General features: G+C 55.3%; 1 protein-coding gene across 3 annotated transcripts; it reads right to left on the bottom strand.

Annotated features, from left to right (window-relative positions):
• Positions 1-397: 397 nt before the first annotated feature.
• On the bottom strand, positions 398-19911 carry ZNF444 (zinc finger protein 444). Of its 3 annotated transcripts, XM_025368618.1 has the most exons (6): positions 19707-19759; positions 18377-18487; positions 14264-14435; positions 13474-13792; positions 2685-2793; positions 398-1677 (listed from the first exon to the last, which is right to left on the bottom strand). In XM_025368618.1, the coding sequence occupies exons 4-6, from the start codon at positions 13768-13770 to the stop codon at positions 1109-1111; spliced, it is 975 nt and encodes a 324-aa protein (XP_025224403.1). In that variant the 5' UTR covers positions 13771-13792; positions 14264-14435; positions 18377-18487; positions 19707-19759; the 3' UTR covers positions 398-1108. The 3 variants fall into 3 exon arrangements, with proteins under 3 accessions (XP_025224403.1, XP_025224402.1, XP_025224404.1); XM_025368617.1 differs by lacking the exon at positions 18377-18487 and having other exon boundaries at positions 19707-19911; XM_025368619.1 differs by lacking the exon at positions 18377-18487 and having other exon boundaries at positions 398-1674; positions 19707-19911.
• Between the last annotated feature and the right edge of the window lie 4270 nt (positions 19912-24181).

Raw genomic sequence — 24181 nt, 5'->3', positions numbered from 1 at the left:
CAGAACAGGCCACCCGAGACCTACTGACACTGACACCCAGGACCCCAGCGAAACAGTGGCCTTAGCAAGGGAGGTAGGTGCCATTATCATCACTCACGGATGTGGAACTCATGCTCAGAGGGTATGACCAACAGGTAGGTCCCCAGCCAGGAAGCTGAAGGGCTCAGACGCGAACCCAACTCAGTGTGGTGTTCGGCAGGTCCCTTCCAGGAGCCTCATCCCTGCCTCCATAGGATGGAGGTGGAGACAGCCCTCCTGAGGATACATTTCCTGCACTGCTTCCCACGGCTGTGCCCAGACTCCCAGAGCTTCTCTCATGCCGAGAGAGTCTGCGGTGGGAACCAAGACAGCAGACCCCAGGAAGCTGCTCCAGACAGAGTCCAGACAGAGCACAGACTCCGGGTCTACACACAGTGACTTTATTACTCTCTGGGTGCTGGTGAACTGCCATCCCCAACCAGCTTCATGGGAGCAGGCATCTCTGTCCATCCCATGCCCTTTGGGTCACGGGGGCAGCGAGATCAAGGAGCCCACAGCGACGCCCTGGGTTCAACTTGTCAGAGCCATCAGCCGCTGCCTCCCGCTGCCCCCCCAATCTGTCCTGTGGGAAGAGAATTCCTAGGGACAAGACCCAGACTCCTTTCCTTCAGCCTCCGCTTCATCAAGGGGGCCTGGCCTGTGGCTGCTCCTGAGCTCTTCCTCGCCTGCCCCTCAGGGGTCCCAGGTCCTCACCTCTGCTTTTCAGGCAGGAAAAGGGTGGGGAGAGAGGAATGAAGGAGGGTGAGGGAGGCTGGGCCGAAGGAGAGAGAAGGTGGGGGAAGGCGGAGACATTAGGAAGAGGCCCCTTCACACAGCGAGAGAGGCCGAGAAATCAGGGAGAAGAGGGGCTGAGGTGAGACCTGAGCAGGAAAGTGAAATCTGGGGGAAAAGGAGTTGGAAAGGAATAGAGAGGAAGGCGTTGGGAAGTTCAGACAAGGGAGGCGGCGGTGGAGGAGGGTGGGCGGGAGGGAAGGAGGAGGAGGGGAAGAGGCCAAGTGGCACTGGGAGAGAGGAGGGACGGCCCAGGGGGCAGCACCAAGGGCGGGAGGCGCCGCGGGCTGGGCGGCGGCTAACCCAAGGGCCAGGGCGGGAAGGGGCCCCCACCATCGGGGCCCGGGGCGGCCGTCCCTTGCGTGCTGGCGGCTGCCCTGCCGTGGATGCGCTGGTGGCGCAGCACGTGCTCGCGGCGCCCGAAGCCCTTGCCGCACTCCCAGCAGGCAAAGGGCCGCGCTCCCGAGTGCGTCTTGCGGTGGCGCACCAGGTGCTCGCGCCAGTAGAAGGTCTTGCCACACTCGCAGCACGCGTGGGGCTTCTCACGGGCGGGCAGAGGGCGCAGCGCGGGCCCGGGGCTGCCGGGGTGCGTGTCGCGGTGGCGCCGCAGGTGCTCCTTGCGCCGAAAGGCCTTCCCGCACTCCGGGCAGGCGTGCGGCTTCTCGCCCGAGTGGCTCTGCCGGTGGCGCAGTAGGTGAGCTGGTTTCAGGGACGTCTTGCCGCACTCGGGGCAGGACGTGGTGCCCGGGGCCGCCAGGAAGGCGGGCAGGCCAGGCGCCAGCGGGGGGCTGCTGGGCTCCTGCTTGTAGGGGCGCACAGCCTGGGAGTCCCCAGGCGCTGGCCCCTCAGCCCCAGGGGCGGTGCCTGCTGGGAAAAGAAACAGAGTCAGCCTCTGGGTCTGCACCAGGGCGGGGCAGGCACAGCACAGGCTGAGGTGGAGGCAGGGAGGGAACGCTTAAAGCAGAAACCATTGGGGTGGGAAGAGGGCTGGGATGTGGGCTTCTTACTCATGCCTGTGTCCCCCGTACCTAGTAGTCCCTGGCATACAGTCAATGCCCCATACTTAAGAGTTGATGGCTGGCTGGCTGGATGATGGATGGGTAGATGAAGAATGTGTGGGTAGATGATGGGTGGATGAATAGATGGATGATGGATGGATGAACGTCCAGATGATGGATGGATGAATGTACAGAGGATGGATGGGTGGATGAATGTCCAGAGGATGGATGGGTGGGTGCGTGCGTGGGTAAGTAGATGGATGGATGGGTGATGGATGGGTAGATGAAGAATGTGTGGGTAGATGATGGGTGGATGAATAAATGGATGATGGATGGATGAATGTCCAGATGATGGATGGATGAATGTCCAGAGGATGGATGGGTGGGTGCGTGGGTGGGTAAGTAGATGGATGGATGGGTGATGGATGGGTAGATGATGAATGTGTGGGTGGATGAACGTCCAGATGATGGATCGGTGGGTGCATGGGTAGATGAGTAGATGGATGGATGGGTGGGTGATGATGGATGGATGACAGAAGGATGGTGGGATTGGTGTGAGGGGGAACAGGTGAAGGATGGATGGATGCCTGGTTGAATGACAGAGGGATGGATGGGTGAATGGGTGGGTATATGATAAAGAAATGGATAGGTGGAGGGTGGATGATGGCTAGATGGGTGCATGATGGATGGATGGGTGGACCTCCAACCCCAAGGCCCACTGCACCCACAATGCCCGCCCCTTGGGTCCGAACCCTGGGGCTCCTCAAGGGCTGGGGTCCAGGTCTGCCCTTATCCTGGTGCCAGGATCGTTCACTGAACACCCCCATCCCCGGTGCTGGGGGCTGGCAGGGAGAACCAGGGAGGCCAGTGGCTCACCTAAGGGAACCATCCCGCTGTCCTCCTTTCCAGCTGTGGCCCCAGGGCCCTGCGTCACATCCTGAGGCGCCCTTGTTGCTGACGACCCATCAGGGGAGGTTGCTGGCCCCTGAAATAAGAGCACACGTTTTGAACTCAGACACCTGAGTGACGGCCTCTATTTCTCCCTCTCCCCACCACCGTCAACCAGCTGTGGAATCCCATCCCTGCTGGGGGGAAGCCACAGTCATGCTGGGGGACACTGAAGCTGCCCCATGGAGAGGCCCACAGGTGAGGAACCAAGGCCTCCTGCCAACCCCCTGGCAGGGAGCCAACCTTCAAATGACAGCCCGGCCAACACTGCACTGTGACCTCACAGGAGACCCTGGGCCAGGTCCGCGTGTCCAAGCCACTCGCAGACTCCTGACCCACAGAGGCTTTCTGAGCTGACAGATGTTACTGTTTTACACCCAAGTTTGGGGTGACTTGTCAGGAAGCAAGAAGTAACTAATATAACTGTCTCAGACCAGCTTCTTCCTGCCCTTTGGATAAAGTGCTAGCTCCTTAGCAAAATGCAGAATACATAAGCTTTTAACTTGGGAAAAACATAAACTAAGTTCAGAAACGACTTTTCTCGGCGTGAAACAGCAGAACAGCTGCCAAGCAGGATGGCACCAGCCAGGAAGACCAAAAATTTAAAAACTTTCAGTCCAACTCTGGTTGTGGTTTCTTTGCCCTACTACATCATTCCTCAAAACCACGTCCCCAAGGGAAGGGGATGGCAATTCTTCTGGTGCCGGTGACAGCTAAGCCACGCACCACACCTTTTCCCTGTTTCAAATCTTTTTGGCCACAGGAGTACCTGGATCATAAAGCAATCCTTGGTGTGAAAATTAGCAGTGCCTAGGCCGGGAGCGGTGGCTCAAGCCTGTAATCCCAGCACTTTGGGAGGCTGAGGCGGGCAGATCACGAGGTGAGGAGTTCGAGACCAGCCTGGTCAATATGGTAAAATCCTGTCTCTACTAAAGATACAAAAAATTAGCTGGGCGTGGTGCCACGCACCTGTAATCACAACTACTCAGGATGCTGAGGCAGGAGAATCACTTGAACCCGGGAGGCAGAGGTTGCAGTGAGCCAAGATCACGCCACTGCACTCCAGCCTGGGCAACAGAGTGAGACTCTGTCTCAAAAAAAAAAAAAAAGTGGCCGGGGCAAACCACCTGCCCCTCACTCTGACAGACAAGAAAACGTTTCCTAAAGAAGGGGTCAAGATACAGGAGCATGGGCGTGGCAGCTCATGACTGTAATCCCAGTGACTCAGGTGGCTGAGGCATGGGACGGGGGCTTGGCACAACGCTGACTAGATCCTGGGTGCCTCCCAACCTGGCTATGGCACCGTGATGGGCTCAGGGCCCCATCGGAGAGTCAGAACAGCACAGTCTCACCCAGGCCCAGAGCACCACCCTGGACCACCCTCCAGCTCCTTGGCCCTTGGCGGGGCTCCCATGACCCTTGTGTGTTGTCGGCCACAGGCAGAGGCCGGGCAGGGGTGTTGTCCTGGCCTCAGCTCAAGGGCACCGGGGTTGACACACCTGAGAGTGGAGCCCGGGAAGCCGTGCCAGCCGGGGGTTCTCCCAGAGATCTTGGGCACAGAAAATCCTGAGATCTACCCATTCCTCTGGGAACTTCCTGGTTTGAGGTCCCAGAGACAGGGGATGCTGGCCAGGCATCATCCACAGGAGGAGACATCCAGGGCACACCCACGCGGGCACAGGTGCCCCTTGCGGGGCCAGGCACACAGAAGGGGGGGAGCACGGAGCAGCCCCAGGCTCCTAGTCCTCCCTGTGATTTTGTGATACGTATACATTGGGTTCTGTCTATGGCTCCTGGCTCATGACTCCCACAGCCCTTGTTACAGTCTTGTTCTAACGCTGGGAAGTTTTAGGCCTCTGAAAGTCTCTCCCTGACCTTCTGCCCCACTTTCACCTGCTCTTCTTTCTCCGCAAGGCGGGCCTTAAAAACTAAAAATATACTTCAATCTTCCCCCACCTCTGGCCATACAAAAATTTTCTGACCTAATTTATCTGATTGTGGCCATAACACCCCCCTTCAGAAGGGGTCCTGCCCCTACCCTGGAGGAAAGAAGGCTGAACAGGGAGGCCAAGAAGGGTCTGAACACACAGGCCTTGTGAGGTTTCCCTGCTCGGTCTACTCGGATTAGATCACACACGTTTTATCTAATCGCATTTCTACATGGCTGTCCATGCTTCAATTATACCTCTAACCAAGTCTCCGTAAAAGGCCCAAAGGACAGGGTTCAGGGAGCTTCAGAGAGCGGAACACGCGGAGGCGGACAGCGAAGTAAACCAGACCTCACCCTCATGCCGGGAGGAGGGTGCACCCCAAGTCCACAGGGACAGAGGCTCCTGCGCTCGGAACCCTTCCAGACCTCACGTACGTGGCTCTCCATCTGGCTGTTCGCCGGTATCTGTTAAAATCTCCTTGGTGATAAATCGGTAAACATGTCTCCCTGGTTCTGTGGGCACGCTAGCACATTAACCGAACCAGAGGAGCGGCTGTGGGAGCCCGACTTTCAGCCCGTCAGTTGGAAGCACGGATGAGATAACCTGGGGCTTGTGACTGGCATCAGAAATGGGGGGCCAGTCTTGGGGCGTGAGCCCTCAACCTGTGGGAGCTGGCGCTGTCTCCAGGGAGACCGTGTTGGAAAAGCATTAGAGGACACCCAGCTTGCATCTGCTGCAGAGCTGATTGCTTGTACAGTATGTGAGGGGACGCCCCCTCCAACATTTGGTCACACACGTCTTCTGTGGTCACTGATGCTGAGAATAGAAAAAGATACTGCGAGTGTGTTTTTTCCACAGATCCCCCTGCCCCTGAACCAGCTCTGTCACCTCGGGCAAGCTGCTTCCCTTCCCTGAGATGACTCCAGGACCCGGGACGGACCCTGCGGGGCTGCGTGGAGACTGGACGAGACGCCGCTGCTGTGCAGTGACGATCAGCCCTGTCCAGAGAGGTCTGGCCTCTGCCCTCGGCTCCAGGGAGGGTCATGTCTACGCCCCCAGAACACACTGCCTGATGGCAGAGTCTGCTCACCTGGGGCACTGGACCACCTGGGTGGGCTGAGCCAACAGTGTGACTCAGGGTTGGGGATCTGGCCCACGTGCATCAGCTCTGCCTCTGCCGGGGCTGGAGGAGAAGGTCAGCATATCCACACACGCAACCCCAATCGACACCCAGGGCGCCGGGCTCGGGGGAGCGTCCCTGGCCAGCAGCTCCCCTGCATGCTGTCACACGTTGTTGCCGAGAGGAGTTAGCGCTGTCCACACTCCACAGCGGGAGGACAGCTGGAAGCTCCGAGCACAGAGCCTTCCTCCACCCGTTCCACGCATCTCTTTCCTTGGCTGGTTGTCATCTGTGTCCTTTCTCTGTAATAAGCTGTGACCCTGTGTGTGACTGACGGAGCCAATATGGCACGGCTAGGAACACACTGCCTGATGGAGCCCTCCTTACATCCATCCCTGGAGGGCTCAGGAATCCAGATTCCAAAATTGCAGCTGAGGAAGCCAAGGTTCTGAGAGTCCCAGACACGCGTCCAAGGTCACCCAGCTTGGAAGAGGTGGAGGCAGGACTCATATCCAGCTTTGAAGTCTGTGTACTTTAACTGAGAGACTCTGGTCGGCTTTGAAGTCTGTGTGCTTTAACTGAGAGACTTCCTAAGGATGGAGCATCCTCATGTATCTGGGCTAAGCTCCACCTGCCCCAGCACATCAGCCTGTCCACCCACTGCAGGATCAAGCTGCCCATGTTCTGTTGAGGATCCCATGAGACTGGCTGCAACCTTCTTTTCCTGTGCTATCCTTGTCCTGTTAGGTGGTTGGGGGTAGGGTGGGGGTGGGGGTGGCAGCCTTGCCAATGAGCTGGGGAACACCTTCCCTGTGTTCTGGAAGTTTGTGTGAAAGATGAGAAGATGAAGCTGGCATGGTGGCTCACGCCTGTAATCCCAGCACTTTGGGAGGCCGAGGTAGGCGGATCATAAGGGCAGGAGTTCAAGACCAGCCTGGCCAACACGGTGAAACCCCGTCTCTCCTAAAAATGCAAAAAAAATTAGCCGGGCGTGGTGACACACGCCTGTAATCCCAGCTACGCAGGATGCTGAAGCAGGAGAAGTGCTTGAGCCTGGGAGGTGGAGGTTGCAGTGAGCCGAGACCACGCCACTGCACTCTAGCCTGGGTGACAAGAGTGAGGCTCCACCCCCAAAAAAAGAACAGATGAGAATGATCAGTTCCTTGGAGGCCTGGCAGAACTTACACATAAAGTGCTGGAACCCAGTGCCTTCTATATGCGAAGGTCTTTCATCACCTTTTGATCTCCCCCTCTCTGGTTTCCAGACTCTCACATCTGCCACTACGTCATGAGCATATGTTGGTGATTTATGTTTTCCTAGAAAACTGTCCATTTCATCTAGGACTTCAAATGCATTGTGCACGTTGAACACGGTGTTCTCAAGAGCTGTCAAATCCGCTCCATCCCCGGCTTTGCTTCCACCATCAGTGTTTGTGCTGTTTCTTGTTTTCCCCCTAGTCAACTTGCTGAAGGTTTGCGCTATTCTGCCATTCTTTTCAAATATTGAGTTTGGGGTTTGATTATCAACCTGTCCTCTGCAAATCTGCTAAGTTTGGCTTTAACATTGAACAGCTACCCTGTGCTATTTTCCTGTGCTCCTGGCTGCCTCTGGAGCCCCACGGCCTCCCCTACAACTCTGACCTGAGACGCAGGCTACTGGGGCATTTCCTGTCAAGCTAACCGGGTACTGGCTGCAGCTGCCTCTCCCCGCCTCCCAGGCCTACCCCACTGGCTTTTTTCTGCATTTCCCCGCTTGGCAGACGCCCTGCCCCCATCCGTCTCAAACTATCCCCTTTCCCTATTGTGTGCCTGAGGCCAGATGCTGAGTGACTACAGCCAGGTCATTCCATCTTTCTAGGCAGATCAGATTCTCTCTCCACAGGAGTGAGGAAGGCGACCATATCCTGGTCTTCCTGTCAAACCCTGTATTTCAAAGCAGGAGAAGAGGAGGCTGGGAAGGGTTAGCCATTCCCTCCAGAGCAGGAGAAGAGGAGGCTGGGAAGCGGTAGCCACTCCCTCAACGAGTATTTTTGTAGCACCTACTATGTGCCCAGCACCATCCTGAGCTCCAGGGACACATCGCTGAACAAGACAAGGCCCCAATCCACATGACGCTACATGAGACTACACACTCCAGCTGGGGCTGGATGTACCATAAAAAAATCATAAGCAAACTCCACAAGACAACGTGGCCAGGAGGGGGTTTCTCTAAGTCCCCTAGACTCTGAGGAGATGGAACAGTCCTTAGAACCATGGAGCCCGTGATTCCCAAATGGCCCCTGTTCTCCCCCGAATGGAAGAGTCTGCCCCCTCCTGGATGATGGGCTCGCTCTCTTTTTTTTTGAGACGGAGTCTCTCTCTGTCGCCCAGGCTGGAGTGCAGTGGCCGGATCTCAGCTCACTGCAAGCTCCGCCTCCCGGGTTTATGCCATTCTCCTGCCTCAGCCTCCCAGAGTAGCTGGGACTACAGGCGCCCGCCACCTCGCCCGGCTAGTTTTTTGTGTTTTTTTTTAGTAGAGACGGGGTTTCACCGCGTTAGTCAGGATGGTCTCGATCTCCTGACCTCGTGATCTGCCCATCTCGGCCTCCCAAAGTGCTGGGATTACAGGCTTAAGCCACCACGCCCGGCCGATGGGCTCTCTCTCATTGGTGGTTACCAACCCCGGTGGCTCACACAGGTCATGAGGCACTTTTTAAAAAAATGTGAAAGTCTAATAGTTGGCAAAGGATGCATTCAGAATAACGTGAACGAATCTCAAGGGCAAGAAAACCACCCAGTCTGAAAATGGCCGGAAGACTTTGCTGCAGACCAAATGTTTGTATGCCTCTCAAATTCTTATGTTGAAATCCTAACCCTGAAGATAATGAGATTACATGGGGTCTTTGGGAGGCGATTAGGTCATGAAGGGGGAGCCCTCATGAATAGGATTAGTGCCCTTCTAAGAAAGACCCCAAAGAAATCCCCTCACCCCTTCTGCCATGTGAGGACACAGCAGGAAGGCACTATCTGTGAACCAGCAAGAGGCCCTCACCAAACACTGAGTCGGCCTTGATCTCAAACTCTCCAGCCTACAGAACTGTGAGAAATACATTCCCTTTGTTTTCAGCCAGCAGCCTACGGTACCTTGTTTCAGCAGCCCAAACAGACTAAGACGTCACATGACCCAGCAACTGCACTCCTGGGAGCTTACCCTAGATAAATGAAAATGTGTGTTCACACAGAAACGTATTCAGAGACGTAAACCAGTTCTATTAAAACAAACAAACAAACTGGAATCAACCCAAATGTCCTTCAACAGGAGAATGGAGACATTCAGTTAAAAAATTACTGAATCTGAGGCCCCACTCACCTCATAACCACAACTTCAAAGCTGAAAGTAAAATCCTGGCAACAGTATATTTTTTTGAGACAGAGTCTCACTCTGTCTCTTAGACTGGAGTGCAGTGGTGCAACCTTGGCTCACTGCAATCTCCAGCTCCTGGGTTCGAGCGATTCTCCGGCCTCAGCCTCGTGAGTATCTGGGATTACAGGCATGTGCCACCACGCCCAGATAATTTTCATATTTTTAGTAGAGACGCAGTTTCGCCATGTTGGCCACACTAGTCTTGAACTCCTGACCTCAGGTGATCCGCCCACCTTGGCCTCCCAAAGTGCTGGGATGACAGGCATGAGCCACTGTGGCCGGCCGACAGTATTTTTTAAAAGCTACCAGGTGAGTTCTACCACATTCTACCAGCACAGGAGCCTCTCCTCGGCTGTCCTCTTTCTCATTGTGCAACGCCTCGGTGAAAACTCTTGAGGACAGGTGGGGACCCACAGACCAGATGCTGAGAAACCCCAATCCACAGCAGCGCCCCCAGATGTCAGCTGTCTCTACACCACCATCAGCTGCAATGGCTATTGCCTGGGCTCTTATTGCTCTTCTTTACTTTTACCTAAAACTAAAATAACACTGACTTAAGACCACGTTGTATCATTGCCGGAAATGGAAAGCCAGTATCCTGTGCCAGAGAGAGAGGTCATGGGCAATTCAATCACTCACAGCAGTGTTATTCCAGTCCACGTGGACACGGATAGAAGAAGGCTCTGAGCCTGAGATCTGCTCTCATTAAAACGAGAGTAACAAATACAAGAGAGATGCTAAAGACATCCCAGAGCCACAGTGAGAGGTTTGCCTCGGAGCAAGCAGAGAGAGCGCAGGAGAGTCCGGATGGCCCTGGAGCCCAGCGATTTCCGAACTTTTAGATTCACTGAACCAATAGAACTCTCACTGCATCCCTGAGTGGAAGATTTTTTTTTTTTTTATTTTGCAAGATATATACATTAAAAGCAACAATAACCACCACCTACTTTTACCATCTTTTCCTAAAAGAACATTTTAATGCCAACGAAACAGATGGTATGAGCACAGAGTAATAACAGTGGCTGAAATCTACCTAGACAGCACCCATGTGCCACGTCCTGTTCTGAGGAGTCATGGAAACTGGTTAGGGCGCAACCCCGAGGCTAACGGATTCCATGTTAGGTCTATTCCACTCCCACTTCACCTTGCATTTACCTCACCTCTATGGCAGACAGAATAAAGGCCCCAAAGACGTACATGGTCTGATCCCCAGAACCTGTCACCCGATGTCTCAGGGCAACAGGGACTCTGCAGATGGGAGGGAGTTAAGCACTGACATGGGGAAACTCTCCTGAACTATCCTGATGGGCCCAATGTCATCACAGGCATCCTAAGACATGACCACAGTACACCATGGAATACTATGCAGCCATGAAAAGAAATGAGTTCATGTCCTTTGCAGGGACATGGATGAACTAGAAGCATCCTCAGCAAACAAACACAGGAACAGAAAACCAAACACCGCATGCTCTGATTCAGAAGTGGGAGCTGAACAATGAGAACACATGGCCACAGGGAGGGGAACATCACACACCAGGGCCTGTTGGGGGATGGGGGAAGGGGAGAGACAGTATTAAGACAAACACCTAAGGCATGTGGGGCTTAAAACCTAGATGACTGGTTGGTACGTGCAGCAAACCTTCATGGCACATGTAACAAACCTGCATGTTCAGCACATGTATCCCAGAACTTAAAGTAAAATAAATAAATAAATAAATAAAAGAAGTGACCATGGGACCTAAGGGGGTCAAGGTCAGAGGAGTGATGGGGGATGGAAGCAGAGGTCGGCGTGCAGCACTCTGAGGACGGAGGAAGGGCCATGAGCCAAGGAATGCGGGCAGCCTCCAGGTGCTGGAAAAGGCCCAAAACGGATTCTCTCCTAGAGCCTTGAGAAGAGACGTGGCTCTGCAGACGACACCTTGAATTTGGAGCCTTGAGAAGGGATGTGGTTCTGCAGACACCTCGATTTTGGGCTTCTGACCTCCAGAACTGTAACAGACTTGTGTGATTTGTGAGCTGCTGGGTCTGCGATTTGTTACAACCTACTTTCGGGAACAATGACCCAGAAGGAGGGTGAGGATAGAGAAGCCAGAGCCGGCACAGAGGTGCCAGGAGGTGGGAGCAGAGGAGGGGTGAGCTGTATCCCAGACAATAAGAGGGGGGAGTGTTTAGGGGCTGCTCAGGCTGCTTGAGAAGGGAGATGGACGAGGCCACTGGCAGCCTTGACAGGAGCTGCTCCCTCTGGAAGAAAGGAAGGACGCCCGGCTGCCGTGGACTGAAGGCTTTGCTTGCTTTGCCTCGCTGAGATGCCACCTCTCTGCTGCTACATCCCAGCACCCAGCAGGCACTCGGCACACACTTACGAAGAACACCCGGCCGCTCTGACTCTTCACCCTCCTGCCACTGGGGACTCAGGCCTCGCGCAAACACCCCCTCAGGGCTGTTGCACTGGCTGCTCCCGCGGCCTGGACCACTCTTCTCAGAGGTCTCTGCGTGGCTGCCTGCCGCTCATCACCAAGGCCCCACACAGCAGCCACCAGCCAAGGGAGAGTGCCACTACTGAAAGGATGGTATTTTGAATACATTGGGGTCCATGAAGTAAATTCACCTTTTTTAAATGTGGTGACTAGAACACTTTTTTTTTTTTTTTGAGACGGAGTCTCGCGCTGTGTCACCCAGGCTGGAGTGCAGTGGCACGATCTCGGCTCACTGCAAGCTCCGCCTCCCAGGTTCAGGCCATTCTCCTGCCTCAGCCTCCGAGTAGCTGGGACTACAGGCGCCCGCCACCACGCCCGGCTAGTTTTTTGTATTTTTAGTAGAGACGGGGTTTCACCATGTTAGCCAGGATGGTCTCGATCTCCTGACCTCGTGATCCGCCCGCCTCGGCCTCCCAAAATGCTGGGATTACAGGCTTGAGCCACCGCGCCCGGCCGACTAGAACACTTAAGATGGCGTCTGCGGCTCACATAACACATCCCCCCGGGACAGGACTCTAAGCCAGGCTGGCAGCTTCCCCAACGGGGCCAGGCAGTCAACGTTTCCAGCTCCTCGGGCCCTCTGTGGTCCTCACGGTGGCCAGCGTCGGCCCCAGATGACGTGAGTGGATGGGTGTGGCTGTGCACCTCACGGTGGCCAGCGTCAGCCCCAGGTGACGTGAGTGGATGGGTGTGGCTGTGCACCTCACGGTGGCCAGCGTCAGCCCCAGGTGACGTGAGTGGATGGGTGTGGCTGTGCACCTCACGGTGGCCAGCGTCAGCCCCAGGTGACGTGAGTGGATGGGTGTGGCTGTGCACCTCACGGTGGCCAGCGTCAGCCCCAGGTGACGTGAGTGGATGGGTGTGGCTGTGCACCTCACGGTGGCCAGCGTCAGCCCCAGGTGACGTGAGTGGATGGGTGTGGCTGTGCACCTCACGGTGGCCAGCGTCAGCCCCAGGTGACGTGAGTGGATGGGTGTGGCTGTGCACCTCACGGTGGCCAGCGTCAGCCCCAGGTGACGTGAGTGGATGGGTGTGGCTGTGCACCTCACAGTGGCCAGCGTCAGCCCCAGGTGACGTGAGTGGATGGGTGTGGCTGTGCACCAAGCCTTCACCCAGAACGTGAGTCGGCCCTTGCCTGCTGTGCGGTCAAGCAACCAACCCCGCCCAGAGAGAGGCCTGGCTTTGCCCTCCACCCTGGGAAGTTACCTCTGAGCCCTTGGAACGTCCTGCATGAGGAAGGTCTGCCTGCCCAGGGGCCTCAGGCCAGCCCAACAGCAAGATGGATTTGAGGGGGAGTTTGGGCCGGGGTATCCTTGACTTTCGGGGGGCTGGAGGCTGAGGTCAGCCACACAGAGCAGGGAGAAGTCCCCAGTGAGAACCCGGGACACCAGGGTTTGAGGAGCGTCCCTGGCTGGCAACGCTCCCTGCGTGCGGGCGGAGTGCGGGGAGAGGACAGCTGGTAACTGCGCTCCCTGGAGCCTTCCTGGCCCTCTTCCCAGCTGCTTCCAGCGCGTCCTTCTCCGTGATAAGCCGTGACCGTGAACACGGCTGTGAGTCCTTCTAGAGAACTCGCAAGTATGCCAGGGTCCTGGGGCCCTCCTGACTTGCAGCTAGTGTTGGGACGGAGGCGCCCCACGTGGACTGGCCCTCCACCCTGTGCCGCAGCCTCCCCACCGTGAGGCACACTGGTTGTCAGGGGTTCAGCGGTGCTCCTCCGTGGGCTTCCTGGTGGCTTCCCGGCTGCCCTCCCCGCTCCCTTCCCCGCTTGCAGCCCCGCCAGCCTCACCCAGAGCTCCTCCAGCAGGGCCACCGCCTCCTCGCCGCTCTGCGGCTGCCGGCTGCACACCCAGGCCTGCGTGTCGGCGGGCAGCGCGCTCAGGAATTGCTCCAGCACCAGCAGCTCCAGCATCTGCTCCTTGGTGTGCACCTCGGGCCGCAGCCAGTCCCGGCACAGGGCGCGGAGCAGCCCCAGGGCCTCGCGCGGGCCCGGCGCGTCGCCCAGGTGGAAGCGGCGGAAGCGGTGCCACGGAGAGTCCAGCGCCAGGCCCTCGGCCTCCTGCTTCACGGGCACCGCCACCTCCATGGGGCCTCCCGGACCACAGCGCCTGCAGGGAACAGGCCAGTGAGACCCCCGCCCGCCGAGACCCCTGCCCACGGTGCCCAGACTCACACTGGGACCCACGCTCCTTTTTTTCACTTTTTATTATTTTGAAACGGAGTTTCGCTCTTTCCCCCAGGCTGAAGTGCAGTGGCGGATCTCGGCTCACTGCAACCTCGGCTCCCGGGTTCTGGCAATTTTCCTGCCTCAGCCTCCCAAGTAGCTGGAATTACAGGCACCCGCCAGCACGCCTGGCTAATTTTTGTATTTTTAGTAGAGACGGGGTTTCGCCATGTTGGCCAGGCTGATCTCGAACTCCTGACCTCAGGTGATCCGCCCACCTCAGCCTCCCAAAGTGCTGGGATTACAGGCGTGAGCCATGGCACCCAGCCTGGGACCCGTGCTTCTGAGCCGCCCACGTACCCAGGATAGGCCTGGCCTCTGTGCCTCGGTTTCCCCTGTAAGATAAAGCACTCACCTGCCCCGCCTGGCCCAGGGGCAAAGAGGTCTCTGTGAGGGGGCGGCGCTCACTCAGGTGGTGCGGAAAGGGCCTGCAGTCCTGGGATCCCAGGGAGCCAAGTCAAGGCTAGGCCCCTCCGTGGGCCCCGGGCCTCTGTGCCTCAGTCCTGCAGCTCCTCCCACAGCCTGTCCTGAGGATTCAACCAGAAAACACAGGAAGAGCTTGCAGCAGGCCTGGCAGTAGTGGGTCACCATCAGCACCACCCTCACTGGACTTGTGGGACAGTGCACCCCATACCCTGGTAGTAGACGCTTTGCAGCCTACTCAGAAGCCACCCCAGCTAACTGCTGTGGCCGGAATTTGTCCCCCAAAATTCTTTTCTCCCGTAATGCTCCAGAGGTGTTCTGGGGCGGGCTGGCGCCTGAGCCCCATGGGGTCGTCAGGGTCCCTTAGAAGCTCTCACCCCAGTGTGACCATATTTGGAGATGGAGCTTTTAGCTGGTAATGAAGGTTAACTGAGGTCACAAGGGCTGGGCCTAATAGGACTGTGGCCTTGTAAGAGGAAGGAACACTGGGACTCTGTCCATCTCTGCCAACAGGAGCACACAGCAAGGAGGCCGCCTGCAGCCTGGCAGAGGCCCTCACCAGGAACTGACCATGATGGCATTCTGAGCTTCCCGCCCCCAGAACTGAGAAATAAGCTCGTGTTTAAGCAGTTCAGTCCATGGAGCTCCTCTATGACAGCCTGTCCCAGTCCCTTCTGCTGCGAATTTGCGATCTGGGTGTCAGTACTGACACTGACGGGTTCTGGTGAGCATCTCTTCCAGGCTGCGGACGGCCTCCTTTGGTGTCCTCCCGTGGCGGAGAGCAGAGAAAGGCAGTGAGCTCTCCTGTCTCTATTTTTTTTTTTAATTTTTGTTTTGAGACGGAGTCTCACTCTGTTGCCCAGGCTGGAGTGCAGTGGTGCGATCTCGGCTCACTGCAATCCGCCTCCCGGGGTCAAGTGATTCTCCTGCCTCAGCCTCCCGAGTAGCTGGGATTATAGACGCACGTTACCACGCCCGGATAATTTTTGTATTTTTAGTAGAAACGGGGTTTCGCCAGGTTGGCCAGGCTGGTCTCAAACTCCTGACCTCAAGTGATCCACCTGCCTTGGCCTCCAAAAGTGCTGGGATTACAGGCATGAGCCACCACGCCCGGCCGTGACTGCCATTTTTAAATGCATTAATAAATACTTTAAAATTTTCTATTTCAGTTTCTACTGTGATACGTAACAATAGATATGACTCCCATCAATAAAAGCATGTTAGGGTCTTCAGTAATTTTGAAGGTAGAAAGGAGTCCTGACTTCAAAACATTTGAGAAACAGTGGTCTCCGAGCTGGTGGGCCAAATCTGGCCTGCAGCCTGTTTCACTTAAGTCTCAGTGGCACACATCCGTGCCCACTTGCTCATGCACTGTCCACGGCCACCTTGGAGCTACTGAGTGGCTGTGACAGGGCCTGGGGAGCCTGCAAGGCTGTCCACAGAGCCCAAGATAGTTATTCGCTGGCTCTTTACAGGAAAAGATTGCGGGCCCCTGACCTCAAGGACACTGGAAGATCAGGACAGAAGGGACCCTGATGACCCCATGGGGCTCAGGCGCCAGCCCGCCCCAGAACACCTCTGGAGTATTACGGGAGAAAAGAATCAGTTCTATCCTATCCGGGGCCCTGTACTTGGGGTCTCTTCATTACGGCAGCTTGACCTGTATCATGAGGAACTACAGCAAAGTCCCCTTGACCACAAGGAAGCGGGTGGGCACGTCATCTGCTTCTAGCCAGTGGGGTCTGAGAGGAAGTCTGGGTTCAGACCATTTTCCTCCTGATACAACCAAAGCCTGGGCTCCTGACCGCCATGTCACTAACCACAAACGTCATGTCATTGCTGGGACGCCTGCCACAAGACCCCAGTGTCTGCCTGCTCTTGCCACCTAGAGTCGAATCACTCCACAGTGATCACAAAAACTTTTTCACTGTAAATCCCTGTCACTTCCTTGCTCAACACCCTCCAACTTCTTCCTGTGATGCTCAAAACCCAAATTCCTTACCATGGCCATGAGACCATGCAGCCCGGCCCTACTTTCTCATCTCTGCCCACTCCCGGATTCTCTGTCCTCCAGTCACAATGGCTCCCCTTTTCTTTTTTTTTTTTAAGACAGGGTCTCTCTCTGTCGCCCAGGCTGGAGTGTGGTGGTGTGACTTCTCAGCTCATTGCAGCCCTGACCTCCCGGGCTCAAGCCATCCTCCTGGCTCAGCCTCCTGAGTAGCTGGGACCACAGGCAGGCACCAACACACCCAGCTAATTTTTATATTTTTTGTAGAGACAGGGTCTCACTATATTGTCCAGGCTGGTCTCAAACTCCTGGATTCAAGTGATCCTCCCAACTCGGCCTCTCAAAGTGCTGGGATTACAGGAGTGAGCCACTGTGCCCAGTCTGGCTCACTTTCTATCTTCTCAGTCTGAAGGCCAGTGCCCACCACAGGGCCTCTGCACCTGCTGCTGCCTCCCCCTGGATCACTCCTTTCCCCCTTATCTTTGCTTACCTGACTCCTCATGATGGAGGCCTCAATGCAATTATTCCCCCCTTGGAGAGCCTCCCCAGATCACCCCCTCCAATGCTGCACCCACATGCCCTTCCCCCAATTGCTAACATGTCACCCTTATTAGTTTTCTTTTAGCATTTAACAAGATCTAGTGTTACGATACCTGTGTGCTGACTTTCTTCGCTACAATTCAAGCTCCATGCGGGCAAAAGACTACGCATTTCAACCCCAGCATTCTGGCTAGCACTCAAACTTTACAGGCTGATCAATCCCATGAGGTTGGTGTTACTACCCCCAAGTTGCAGATGGAGCAAGGGGAGATGTCTTATCCAAAGTCACTCAGCTAACATGTGGCAGAGCCTGGACTCACACATCCACATCTGTCTGGCTGCACAGACAGGCCACAGCATCACCTCCCACCCCACCCACCCATCAGTTTAAGGACTGATGAACCCGGGAGCAGGCAGAAAGGCTTATTGGAAGACCCAGGCCAGATGCAAGTCTCAAAAGCCACACAGAGGCCTGCTCTGCCATAAAAAAGATCCCTTCTGGGACTAAGGAGGAATTTCTGCCAGAGAGCAAGGCCACAGGCCATCAGGCTGACCCTGTTTGCAATCTCAGAGGTGATCACAGGTCACTACGCCCTGGGCTGTCCAGAAAGTGAGCTCTTTGGGGCAGTGACCAAGTCCAACTCTTCTCTGGGTTCCTGGGGCCACCCAGCAGAGGGCCTGCACCCAAGAAAGCACATGCTGTTAAGGGCATCCCACCATGTAAATCCACCCTACCATCCAATAAGCGCCCTGTGCTATGTGCATTCAACAGCTGTAACCCTGCTGCCTAGCTGTCTGTGTCCACAAAGCACAGTCCAGCCCTGAGCCAGGCAGCCTGGATGCCTCGAAGACAGCCACTGAGTGGCTAGTGTCTTATCCTGCCCCACCCAACCTTCCCAACAGACCTGTGAGCTGGGGAGAGGGGTCCCCTTATACCATAGGGAGATGCTCGGAGAGTGAAGGAGCCACAAATGGGACCCAGATGTGACTCCAGAGTCCACACCAGTTCCACCCAGTACCCCGGCGCCAGCACCCACGCATGCTGGGCTAATATCATGGCTAAGAGGCTGTGGAGCTTGGCTGTCTGGCTTCAACTTCCAGCTCTGCCACTCATCAGCAGTGTGACTATGGACGTGTGACTTGCCCTCTCTGTGCTTCATTTCTCCACCTGTGACACAGGGCTAACAATAGCTCCCTCCTCTCAAGAGGCTGCTGGGAGCAGGAATTAGAAGCAGCCTGCAAAGAGTAGGTGCTCGACAAAGACCGGTTTGTCTACCCCAGAGTTTCCCAACCTCGACATTAATGGCACTTGTGTTGTGGGAGGCTATCCTGTGCAACACACAATGTCTACCAGCATCTCTGCCTCTTTTCATGAGATGCCAGCAGCACTTCCAAGGTTGGAAAAACAAACAAAAGTCTCCAGACATTGCCACATGTCCCCTGGGGGACAAAACCACTCCTGGTTGAGAGCCGCTAGCCCACTGGACAAATATTTACCTACAGCACAAAGGCTCTGGGGCAAATTCCAGCTCTGCCTCCTACCAGTTCTGTGTCCTTGGACAAGGTACAAGGCACCTTTTGTAACACACTATATCTCCATTTCGCTGACTGTAAAGTGATGGAAAACAAAAATGCTGAGAACCACACCTGGCTAGTAAGTGTCCAGTCAGACTTAGGGTTACTTTGTTGAAGGTTTCCTGCAAGGTGCCCAGGGGACACTGCTGTGAACAGGCACACAGATTAAAATACTAAGTATACATTGGAATAGGCATTAAGATGGATATAGACAGCCGGGCGCGGTGGCTCAAGCCTGTAATCCCAGCACTTTGGGAGGCCGAGACGGGCGGATCACGAGGTCAGGAGATCGAGACCATCCTGGCTAACATGGTGAAACCCCGTCTCTACTAAAAATACAAAAAAAACTAGCCGGGCGAGGTGGCGGGCGCCTGTAGTCCCAGCTACTCGGGAGGCTGAGGCAGGAGAATGGCGTAAACCCGGGAGGCGGAGCTTGCAGTGAGCTGAGATCCGGCCACAGCACTCCAGCCTGGGCGACAGAGCGAGACTCCGTCTCAAAAAAAAAAAAAAAAAAAAAATAAGATGGATATAGACGAGGGTGACTCATCCTCACTGGGGTAGAGGTGGCGGGAGTCAACTTCAGATGACAATAAACAGTTTCTAAGCACTTTACACATATTACCGAAGGTAATAATGCCTTGCAACACGCTAAAAAGGCAGATGCTCCTCAACGAGTTATCTTCAGGAATCTCACAGCTCTGTAAAAGTTGCACTTGTAGAAGCAGCGCACAAAAAGAGCCACCTGCACTGTATCTACGTTACGACAATAACCATCGTCCCCGGAAGCCCCTGCCCGCAAACCTTTCCGAAGGGGTCCGGTCCCGGCGCCCCCAGACTCCTTTGTAGGGTCCAGCTTCCCACTCAGCTTTCATCTCACAGCCCACCCCTGCTTGGGTCCCCTTCCCTTCCCCCACCTGTCCTTCCCCCTTCCCTCCCCCATCTGTCCCTCCCCCGTCCCGCCCCTCCCCCGTCCTCTCCCTCAGTTTCTCTCTCCCGCGTTTAGGACCTCGAGGATCCACGACCCCCCTCCCACTATCCACCCCTCCCCCTCTCCAAGTCCCTCCCCCTCTAGTTCTCGCTCCCAGCCCCTCCCCCATCACTCAGCCCCCTTCTCCTCCCCTCCCCGCAAGTCTCCCATCTCTCCCATCTCTCCCTCCTGAGGGCCCCGGCGCCCCTCTTCCCGTCCAACCGCTGGTCCCTCCCTCGTCCAACCGCCCCCCTCCGATCCCTCCCTCCTTCCCCTCTAGCTCACCTCACTCTCTCAGGCGATGCCCCCCAAGCCCCATCACCTCCCCGCACATGCGCCCAAAGCCCCCGGGGCCCCCCTCCCCCCCCGGCTTTTCCCCCAACCCCCCCCCCCCCCCACCCCCGTCCCCCTCCCCCAATCCCATACTCCGAGTCGCTCGTTCCGCCCAACAACTCCCCATGCGGCCCCGGCCTCAAGCCGAACTACAACTCCCAGGAAGCATCGCGGCAAAGGCCGCTGCCCATTGGCCCTCGCCGTGGGGACCCGCTCACCCTTGTTTGTCACCGCCTGGCGTCTTCCCCAACACTGGAACTACATTTCCCAAGATGCACGAAAGCGTCGTCTGCGGCCTATTGGGCCTTGACGGCGCAAGTGTCGCGGGCTCTCTGAGCGCGTCAGGCTTTGGAATACATTTCCCAGAATGCACGAGGAGGCTTCCCAGTAGTCTGCGCGCGGGCCCTGGGCATGCGCAGACGTGTCGAGAAAAAAAGAGGGAGGAGTAGGAGGAGCCATGGCGGCGCTGTTGTGGAGATTAGGGGAGGTCGGGCACCGCCGGGCATTTGGGAGGTGGGGCCTCCAGAGCTCTAGAAGCTGGCAAGCGAAGAGGAGGAGGAGACCAGGCTAGAGTTCTGCGCCAATCAGGAGTGCAGGCTACGTCTCCTTGACTACGGATCGCTTTTTTTGTGTGTGTGTGTCCTCACTCTCCACCCGGGCAGAACTTAAGAGCCGATGTCGGTGCCAGGAATCAGGACGTGAGCGGGCTGCCCTCCTGTTCCGGGGTGGGCGGTGGTTCAGGAGGGGGCCAGCGCGGGGGCCTCGGTTTGGCTCTTCCTGTGTGAACCTGGACAGGACACCGTCCTCTCTTTAGCCTCAGTTTTTCCTGGTGTGAACTGGGGGACAGGGCTACGTGCCGCGCGTCCTCGCTCTGCCCCATTGGACAGACTATTTCCCCGTCCTGAGGCCTCAGTTTCTGCATCTCAGGACTCCGAAGAAGACAGACATCCTAAGAGATCAGCTGACGCCCTTTATCTAGACAGTTCCAGACCTGATTATGGCTCATACAAGCCCTACCTCAGCCCGCGGCATATTTCCTCCTCTGTACAACAAGGATAAGAGAATCCCCTCCCCTCCCCCACCTCCCCGGCTGATCCGAAGACTCTGCGCCATAAAAAGGAAGACAGTGGCTTACCCATAACAAGCATTCATTACATGGAGGTTGTTCCTCTTACCATATTCATAAATGAACAACTTGCCCCAGGTTTCACATGCGATGAGTGGTTGACTTAGAACCTCGTGACCAGTTTGCCCACAGTGGCCTAACCTGCCCTGGCCCACCTATCTACCCTCTGTCTTCTCGTGTTTAATGAGTTCCAGCCATGCCTCCTTTCTGCTCCTAGAACACGGTGATCTTCTTCCCACTCACATCCGATGGCCTACTTGACATCTCCACTTGGATTTCTTAATAGGCATCTCAAACCTAAGGTGGACAGTAGAGAATTTTTCTCCCCTACCTTGTGAAGAAACTTATTCCTTCCCATTACTCTATCATCTTAGATAGCAAGTCCATCATTCACCCAAATGTTCAGGCCAAAAATAGAAAAGCAGCCCTTGATTCTTTTTTTGTTTGTTTTGTTTTGTTTTTTGATACGGGGTCTGGCTCTGTCGCCCAGGCTGGAGTGCAGTGATGCGATCACAGCTCACTGCAACCTCCGATTCCCAGTCTCAAGCGATTCTCGTGCCGCATCCTCCTGAGCAGCCAGGACTACGGCCGTGCACCACCATGCCCAGCTAATTTTTGTATTTTTAATAGAGATGGGATTTGCCGTGTTGGCCAGGCTGGTCTCAAACTCCTGGCCTCAAGTGATCTGCCTCCTCGGCCTCCCAAAGTGCTGTGATTGCAAGCGTGAACCACCATGCCCAGCCAATTCCTCTTTTTCATCACCTGCCGCATGCAATCTGTCATCAGGTCCTACTGGTTCTGTCTTCAGAATAGAGTCAGAAGCTGTCCACAGCTCTCCTGTCTACGGCTACCACCTGGTCTAAGTCCCCATAGCTTCTTTAGACATTGTCATGCTTCCACTCTGGCCTCTTCTGCTTCCTGCCCCTCCCCCAGTTCCTACTCCACACAGCGGCCAGAGGGATCTTTCTTTTTATTGTGGTAAAATATGTATGAGATAAAAATTACTGTCTTAATCATTTTTAAGGTACAGTTCAGTAGCATTAAGTACGTTCAAGCGAGGCCGGGCGTGGTGGCTCACGCCTGTAATCCCAGCACTTTGGGAGGCCGAGGCGGGCAGATCACAAAGTCAGGAGTTCAAGACCAGCCTGGTAAACAAGGTGAAACCCTGTCTCTACTAAAAATATAAAAATTAGCTGGGTGTGGTGGCGGGTGCGTGTAATCCCAGCTACTTGGGAGGGTGAAGCCAGAGAATCACTTGAACCTAGGAGGCAGAGGTTGGGGTACAGGGAGCTAAGACTGTACCACTGCACTCCAGTCTGGGCAGCAGAGTCAGACTCTGTCTGTCACCCAGGCTGGAGTACAGTGGCTCAGTCTTGGCTCACTGTGACTTCCCCTCCCAGGCTCAAGGTATTCTCTGCAGGTGCACACAACCACACCCAGCTACTTTTTTTTCTTTCTTTTTTTTTTTTTGTAGAGATGGGGTTTCGCCATGTTACCCAGGCTGGGCTTAAACTCCCGGGCTCCAGTGATCCACCTGCCTCGGCCTCCCAAAGTGTTGGGATTACAGATGTGAGCCACCATACCCGGCCCAGGTTCTGTGATTATGGCTACATTAATACTTCATGTAAGTGGAATCATACAGTATTTGTCTCTTGTGACTGTCTTGTTTAACTTGGCAAAATGTCCTCAAGGTTCATCCATGTTGTGGCATGTGTCAAAATCTCCTTCCTTTTAAAGATTGCCTAATATTCTGTTGCATACACGGACCATATTTTGTTGACCCGTTCATCAGAGGGATTTTTTTTTTTTTTTTTTTTTTGAGATGGAGTTTTCCCTGTCGTCACCCAGGCTGGAGTGCAATGGTTCCATCTCGGCTCACTACAACCTCCACCTCATGGGTTCAAGCGATTCTCCTGCCTCAGCCTCCTGAGTAGCTAGGATTACAGGCGCCTGCCATGTCCAGCTAATTTTTTTGTATTTTTAGTAGAGATGGGGTTTCACCATGTTGGCCAGGCTGGTCTCGAACTCCTGACCTCAGGTGATCCACTGCCTTGGCCTCCCAAAGTGCTGGAATTACAGGCATGAGTCACCGAACCTGGCCCCAGAGGGATCTTATTTAAACTTAAAAAGGGTCATGTCATTTTTGCTTAAAACCCTCCATTGCAAACCCTCGTCGCTGGCCTGCACAGTCCCCCATGATCTGCTTTCAGACCCAGAGTTTCTTTAGCTTATAGAGTGCCTTTGTGTGTGTGTGAGAAAAGCATGGCCCTCAGAAGCACTGCAGAACTGAGCGGGGGCACACAGCTTGGCAGGAAGATCCGGAGGACTATTCCAGCCACTGCTTCCTGGTTGGCCAGGTGCCTGCATGTCACATACAGCTTTCACACAGGCTCTCAATCCAACACCGTTCCCCTCCCCTCTTCAACACTATGCTTCAACTCGTTGGCCACTTTTTTTTTCTCTTTTTTCTTTTTTTTTTTTTGAGACTGAGTCTGTTGCCCAGGCTGGAGTGCAGTGGCTTGATATTGGCTCACTGCAACCTCCTCCTCTAGGGCTCAACTGATTCTCCTGCCTCAGCCTCCTGAATAGTAGGGACAACAGGCGCCCACCACCACACCCAGTTCATTTGTGTATTTTTAATAGAGAAGGGGTTTTGCCATGTTGGCCAGGCTGGTCTTGAGCTCCTGACCTCAGGTAATCCTCCCGCCTTGGCCTCCCAAAGTGCTGGGACGACAGGCGTGAGCCACCACACCCGGCCTCACCGGTCACTCTTTTAAGTTCCTCTAACGCAGCACTTCTCAAAGTGTAGTCCCCAGACCAGCTACACAACATCACCTGGGAGCTTGTTAGAAAGGGAGACTCTCGGCCAGGCATAGTGGCTCACGCCTGTAATCCCAGCACTTTGGGAGGCCGAGGCGGGCGGATCACCTGAGGTCGGGAGCTTGAGACCATCCTGACCAACATGGAGAAACCCCATCTCCACTAAAAATACAAGGCCGGGCGCGGTGGCTCAAGCCTGTAATCCCAGCACTTTGGGAGGCCGAGATGGGCGGATCACGAGGTCACGAGATCAAGACCATCCTGGCTAACACGGTGGAACCCCGTCTCTACTAAAAATACAAAAAACTAGCCGGGCGAGGTGGCGGGCGCCTGTAGTCCCAGCTACTCGGGAGGCTGAGGCAGGAGAATGGCGTAAACCCAGGAGGCGGAGCTTGCAGTGAGCTGAGATCTGGCCACTGCACTCCAGCCTGGGCGACAGAGTGAGACTCCGCCTCAAAAAAAAAAAAAAAAAAAAAAAAAA

Source organism: Theropithecus gelada, chromosome 19 (genome assembly GCF_003255815.1).
Source record: "Theropithecus gelada isolate Dixy chromosome 19, Tgel_1.0, whole genome shotgun sequence".
NCBI classification, from domain to species: Eukaryota; Metazoa; Chordata; class Mammalia; order Primates; family Cercopithecidae; genus Theropithecus; species Theropithecus gelada.
This window is presented reverse-complemented; position numbering and strand designations above follow the sequence as displayed.

What these genes read in the sequence shown, in the direction of transcription:
- ZNF444 (XM_025368617.1), bottom strand. Translation starts at nt 13,770, where the DNA reads ATGGAGGTGGCGGTGCCCGTGAAGCAGGAGGCCGAGGGCCTGGCGCTG. An exon ending in CCCTGCTGGAGGAGCTCTGG is followed by an intron (nt 2,794 to 13,473) that starts GTGAGGCTGGCG and finishes CTCTTATTTCAG; the next exon opens with GGGCCAGCAACCTCCCCTGA. An exon ending in CAGCGGGATGGTTCCCTTAG is followed by an intron (nt 1,678 to 2,684) that starts GTGAGCCACTGG and finishes TTCTTTTCCCAG; the next exon opens with CAGGCACCGCCCCTGGGGCT.